The following is a 6,126-nucleotide window of genomic DNA, read 5'->3' on the forward strand; positions in this document are numbered from 1 at the left end:
TAATCAAAAGGCTATAGCCAGACACTCAAAGCATCATCATGTTCAAGGAACACTAACGTATAAAAGCTTGGTCATATGACCATTCCTGATCCACCCAAATTCATTCATTTGTGGATAATGAAGGCTATAGCTAGACCAGACCCTCCTGAAACACATTCAATAGAACTCAGAAGACTACTGTACAAAATCGCCTAATAGCCTATCTAGCAAATAATGAAGAACATATATCAACAGACCAAAATCGCATGCAAAACCATTGTACATCTATGGAACAATAATAAACACATTCAACAGAATGCAAATTGAAACTTGAGTAGCATACAAACAGGTTAAAAATATAAGATGGGTAAGATGCCCCATTCAAATAATTCAATACCTACACAAAAAATACCATAATAAATCATTTACAATACTAAAACACATTCCATAGATCTCTATGGAAACTAAAATACAACGAGTTTCAAAACATAAGTATGCTCCATTCAGCAAGAGTAATGAAGGAGTCTTTGCTTCATTGTAAGATTGAAACCTCACAACAAACATTTGGAACAATAAAAACCACATTCAATATAATTCACACGAAAATAGTGTACAAAAAACATAAGTTGGGTATAATCAAGCCTCTATGTCTTGTATATACAACACTTCTCTTGTTTTAAATCTTAAAAATAACCATGTAAAATTATTTTGTAGGCAAACAACCATTATCTATGAGTTCTGGGTTGCAGCAGCGCCTTGAAGCCAACCACTCCTAATTTGATCGGCTATATCACCAACGGCACCTGGTCCATGAGGAATAAAAATAGCATTCGATTTTGAGTGAGACCCGATATCTTTCATAGTATCGAAATATTGTGTGAGCATAACCATATCCATGACATCCTTTGGAGTGGTGCCGGGAACCTCGTGAGAGAAGCCGAGAACACTTTCCCTTAAACCATTCACGATTGCTTGCCTTTGGCGAGCTATACCTTGTCCTGAAAGGAACTTAGACTCAGCCTCAGCCTCAGCTCTCTTGACTTGAAGAATCTTCTCTGCCTCTGCTTTCTCTTGTGCAGCCACCCTCATTCTCGAAGCTGAAAAGTAAGGTATGGATGTGTTAGGTGGTGTGTCGTAATTTATTCAAATTGAAACTTGCTGTATTTAATTTTGACACCCAGTTTGGGGCTCCAAGGGAACATTTTTGAGTGTTCTAAATGAAGGCCATATCTACGTAGAGGCTGCAACAAGTACTCTAGAAACTTGAATGAATCTCACATCTTTTCAATGGTTTCAAAACATCTCAATAAATTAGAAACCAATTTTAGGCCTTCAGATTGTTGGAAGGCATGGTGAAAGCTGTGAGGATCTTGTAATGTGGTAAAAAGATGTAATATCTTTGATAGGACTTGAATAATAATAAACCAGACTTTATGATACACACGAGAAATTCTACTGAAAACATAAAATCATAATTACCAGCGTTGATTTCATTCATTGCTCTTTTCACAGTTGCATCTGGTATGATATCCACAATCAGGGTTTGGACAATTTCATAACCATATGTTGTCATTGCCTGAAATTTGAAAGAAGTACGATATCAAGAGGAGTTCCAATTATCTTTGCCATTCTAAAAGAGACTGTAAATCTATTGATGAAGTAATAATTAGCAATAAAACACATCTATTATACACTGCACCTTTTCAAGTTCATCCTCTACAGATTTTGCAATGTCATTTTTTTGCTCAAAAACATCATCTAGGTTCATCCTTGGCACACTAGCTCTAACAACTGCAAGATTATAAAAGCCAACAACTGATTATGAAAATCCATCTTCAAGATTGAGATAAACTTATATATAGCAATCCATGCTACAGTTCGTTTTTGCAAGGTTAGCTAACCATCAAAGACATAAGCCTGGATCTGTTCTTGAGGTCTTGAAAGCTTATAGAACGCTTCCTTAGCATGTTGATTCACAACCCGATATTGGATCGATGCCACCACATTAACAAAGACGTTATCCTGATAATAACCAGAATAAATGGCCTCAAAAAACTGATTCTCAATCTTGTGGAAAGAGTGACATTCATAAGTTTCAGAAAAAGATGCCATCATTCACAAAAATGCCATTTGAACATATCTATAAAGACGAGAAAATCAGACAAAATATCTATATTTTCTGATGAATTCCTATACTTTCAACATGAAAAGGAAACTCAATTGATTAGTAAACAGAAATCCCATCATTCACTAAAAGACTGGTCAAATTCTAAAACGGATGTTGTCCTGATAATAACCAGAAGAAATTGGCCTCAAAAAACTGATCCACAATCTTGAGAAAAGAGTTGACATTTGTAAGATTGAGAAAAAGATGCCATCATTAGGCGAAAAAATCTGATACAATATCTATATTTTTGAATGAATTCCTATACTTTCAACATGAAGAGGAAACTCGACTGATTGGTAAAGAGAAATCCCTTCATTCACTAAGGGTTGGTGAAATTCTAATAAATGCTTTCGGAGGGGAACTATATCTGATTGAAAGATAAAAATATTCTGTCAAAATTCTGATTAAACTAGAGGCATATTCTCATAATTACATATTGCTCCATGCACAACAATCGTAATCTAACCACAAAAGTAAATTACCTACTCAATTTCTATAAGTGCATTGTCTATTTTCATAAATTTACCAAACACTATTTACGAGATCAAGAAAAATATTATTGGAAAGCTTGAGCACGAATGACACGAATGGCACAAAAACAACAGAAAAAACATCAAAAGAAAACGGTTTTAATTGCACACTTTCAGACATTGGAACAATTGGATTTAACTACATACTTTCAGACATTGGAATGAATTCTTTTTAACTACATACTTTTGTTTTTGTCTCACAGTGCACATCCATTTGCTGCACTCTCATGGTCAAATATCCAGAGATGTTGCTTCCAAAGCACCAATTCACACAGTGGCAACCTGGTTCAAGAATACCATCGAATTTACCCCACTGTTCTCTAACAGCAACTGTTGATTGATTCACTTGCACACAACAGAATGTCTGCCCCATTCTCTAAAAGATCTGTGCACAAAAGTACAATGATATTTATACAGGAAATATAACTGTTCTCACATTCATAGAAAACAATTGCTTCAATTACGATATTGAAATAGGAAAATTTAGGAGTACTTAACACGATGACGTTCATAAAGGCAAAAGATGTGCAAGGCAATTTTAGAAGAACACTGTTTGTGTGCATCATCTGAAACTAAGGATTACATTATAAAGTTTCCTTTCTTTTCTTTTTTATATCTATAGGAATGTTGTGACACGGCCTAGAAACGTATGAATGAAAGACAGGAAACAATTTCTGAGTATCAAAAGCTCAAAGGAGATCAAAATCTCAAAAAGAAAACCTAAAATTCAGTAAATTGAGATAGATGTAATACAGATCTTGCTTTGCCAAAAGGAGATTCATCAAATCTCACTTCAGCAGAAATGGATAGGATGAAATTAGAGAGACAAATAAATGTAAAAGACAATTACGAAATTTACATTTGGTATTCGAACAGGACTAGATCCAAACAGAACTGGGCTCCTCAGGAATGTTATATATGAGATGGTCTAAAAGATGGGTTTTAGAAAACTGAGAGAGTAGTACCTAACCAGAGGATAGAGAATAAAGCAGGAGAAAAACTTATAAATGTACAGGAACATATACCCCACACTCTCTCATTTTCCAAATCTCTCTCTCTCTCTCTCTCTCTCTCTCTCTCTCTCTCTCTCTCTCTCTCTCTCTCTCTCTCTCTCTCTCTCTCTCTCTCTCTCTTACACATCCATCTGAGCTGGAAAGGGCAATGGAAACCTTTAATTTTCAAAGTCAAACTAAACATAAATTACAATGTAAAATACAAAAGCAAAGAAAACCTGTGTAATCTGCATGCGAGCATGTGCGTGTGTGTGTCTGAATCCATACATATTATATCTCCTTGAAAAGGTCAAGGAAGGGAGACCCACTTCCCTCCTACTAATAGTTATGCTTTCTGGGAATTATCCATTAATCATTGAGGAGATAATGATATTCATGGGCATTCATCATGAAAAGTCTTCAAGAGAACACAGGGCCTCCTCATAGAAAAAAGGCTTAGAAATTATTGGCTCTACAAAAACGCAAGTTATGGCTCTACAATTACATGGCCATTTCTTTGATCTCACTTAGTTTACACAGATGTTTCTTTGTGGTATAATTTAAAGCAAAGGTTTCTCTTTCGTGTGGTTTTACATAAAGGTTTCATTAATCAGATGACCAGATGACGAAGATTCCTTCAATTCATTAAACAAAGAAGCTTCACACACACACAGAATAGATTTTCATTACTCATAATAATATTGGATCCATGGCTCAAAGAAAAAATCATTTTTAGAGCAACAATTTCATTTAAACGAATTTTGGCACAGAGAGATCTCAAAATTAGGCAAAGATAAGTACATATATTGGCTGGTAATATATCGAAAGAAGATAGAGAGAAGCTTCCATGGAAGCTTTAATTCTCTGTGATTGAACAGTTATACACACACACACACACACACACACACACACACACACACACACACACACACACACATATGAGACTCCAGAGGAGAGAGATTTACCAGTTGAAGAAGAAATACGTCAGTGTAGGAGATGCGAAGAAAATCTTCAGATTTTCAAGATGAACCCTCAATATATATACAGGCGTCCACTTCTACTCTTTCTTCTCCTGCCCTTTATCTTTTTTATATATAGATCTCGAATCATATATAGCGTCTGCTTTTCTCTGCTGTTTTGCTTTTTGCTTTTTGCTTTTTGCTTTTACTTTGCGTGGCTGAGGTCAAGACAAGAGCACACCGAGCGTTGGTTTGTATGTACAAATTTTAAGGGGTTAATTTTTCAGTGGAGGTTTCCACGCTACCTTCGGACAACAACCCGCACGCACACCACACACACGATCGGCCGGTTGGCCATCACCCGCCTCGTAAAAATCAAGGGGTGGTCTGCGCTTTTCTCTGTTGGTTTGCTTTTTGCTTTTCGTGAGTGAGGTCAAGAGCGCGCACAACTTTTGTTTGTATGTACACGTGTGGTGGGATCGGAAATTTAGGGTTAGGTTTTCAGTGGAGGTTTCCACGCCACCTTCGGACCGCCCGCACACACACAATCGGCCGACCGCCTGCACACGCACGTGCACACACACACATACGATCGGTCCACCCACCTCGTAAAAATAAGGGGCAGTTCGCTTGCGACTGAATGCACACTGCCCGCCCAAGCACTCAGTTGTAAAAAAAGGAGTCGGGGGCTAGGGTGTTAAGGCAAAGGGGAGGGACCATTACATGTGAGCACCTCTTGACCACATACTTTCCATTACTGATGCTCGTAAGTAAAGCTTACATTTGAGTGCACTACCTCGCCAAGTATTTGGTCTCCCATACAATAAAAAGAAAAGGTGGGCCTTTTGTTTTCGTTTTTTTAAAGATGTAAGTAAGGCTATGTCCTGGCTATAGCCAAGTGTTTGCTTGAGAGCCAATACCAGAGGATTGCCATTCTATTTTGGAATTAGAGGGTTTGACCAAACTCTTTTATGTATAAAAATCGAGTTTTTGTTTGATATAACGTACACGCCTTCTGAAATCTCCTTCTCTTTACTTACCTTTCAACTATGGCTCTTGCTTATGGTTGTCCAAAGCTCAAGGGGAACCCATCTTTCTATGTTGAGGTTTTTTGAGTAAAATATAAAGTTATTTCTGTTCCATAGGACGCAGGAAACTTCGGTGTACATTATATATGGACCCAACAATCATCATGCATATTTTTGTTCAACATAGAAAACAATCTTATAGATCCAAAAGTCAAGCATTGTTAATGCTTGTTTGACATCCCACTACTTATTGGTAGAGGTTTATGGTTGCTAGTTGGACAACGAATTAGTCTTCACAAAAACAAAAATTTCATACAGGCTTGGGTGACAAGCAACCATGTTATTCATGCAACTTTATTAGCAAGGTCAATGTTTTGTCATTCTGCCAATATTCTATAATAATACTTATCATAACCCTTGAAAAAATGATATACATAAGATGGAACAACATGGATATTATCAAGTTCGTTT

General features: G+C 36.7%; 1 protein-coding gene across 2 annotated transcripts; it reads right to left on the minus strand.

The window, feature by feature from the left end:
* Window positions 1-542: 542 nt before the first annotated feature.
* LOC147861481 (hypersensitive-induced reaction 1 protein-like) lies at window positions 543-4,736 on the minus strand. Of its 2 annotated transcripts, none has more exons than XM_087322281.1 (6): window positions 4,634-4,736; window positions 2,861-3,061; window positions 1,881-2,001; window positions 1,679-1,770; window positions 1,459-1,555; window positions 543-1,076 (listed from the first exon to the last, which is right to left on the minus strand). In XM_087322281.1, exons 2-6 carry the CDS (start codon window positions 3,047-3,049, stop codon window positions 709-711), a joined length of 867 nt encoding a protein of 288 aa, XP_087178407.1. In that variant the 5' UTR covers window positions 3,050-3,061; window positions 4,634-4,736; the 3' UTR covers window positions 543-708. The 2 variants fall into 2 exon arrangements, with proteins under 2 accessions (XP_087178407.1, XP_087178406.1); XM_087322280.1 differs by lacking the exon at window positions 4,634-4,736 and adding an exon at window positions 3,536-3,687.
* Window positions 4,737-6,126: the final 1,390 nt, after the last annotated feature.

The sequence above is a fragment of the Azolla caroliniana genome, unplaced genomic scaffold (assembly GCF_043228905.1).
Source record: "Azolla caroliniana isolate FFs.n. ecotype wild unplaced genomic scaffold, voAzoCaro1.0.p SCAF_7, whole genome shotgun sequence".
NCBI lineage: Eukaryota > Viridiplantae > Streptophyta > Polypodiopsida > Salviniales > Salviniaceae > Azolla > Azolla caroliniana.

Excerpts from the sequence above, each read along its gene's own strand:
- LOC147861481 (XM_087322281.1), bottom strand. The coding sequence starts at position 3,049 with ATGGGGCAGACATTCTGTTGTGTGCAAGTGAATCAATCAACAGTTGCT. Across the intron at positions 1,556-1,678 it reads TAGAGGATGAACTTGAAAAG|GCAATGACAACATATGGTTA; the intron begins GTGCAGTGTATA and ends TTCAAATTTCAG. Across the intron at positions 1,077-1,458 it reads AATGAATGAAATCAACGCTG|CTTCGAGAATGAGGGTGGCT; the intron begins GTAATTATGATT and ends CTTACTTTTCAG.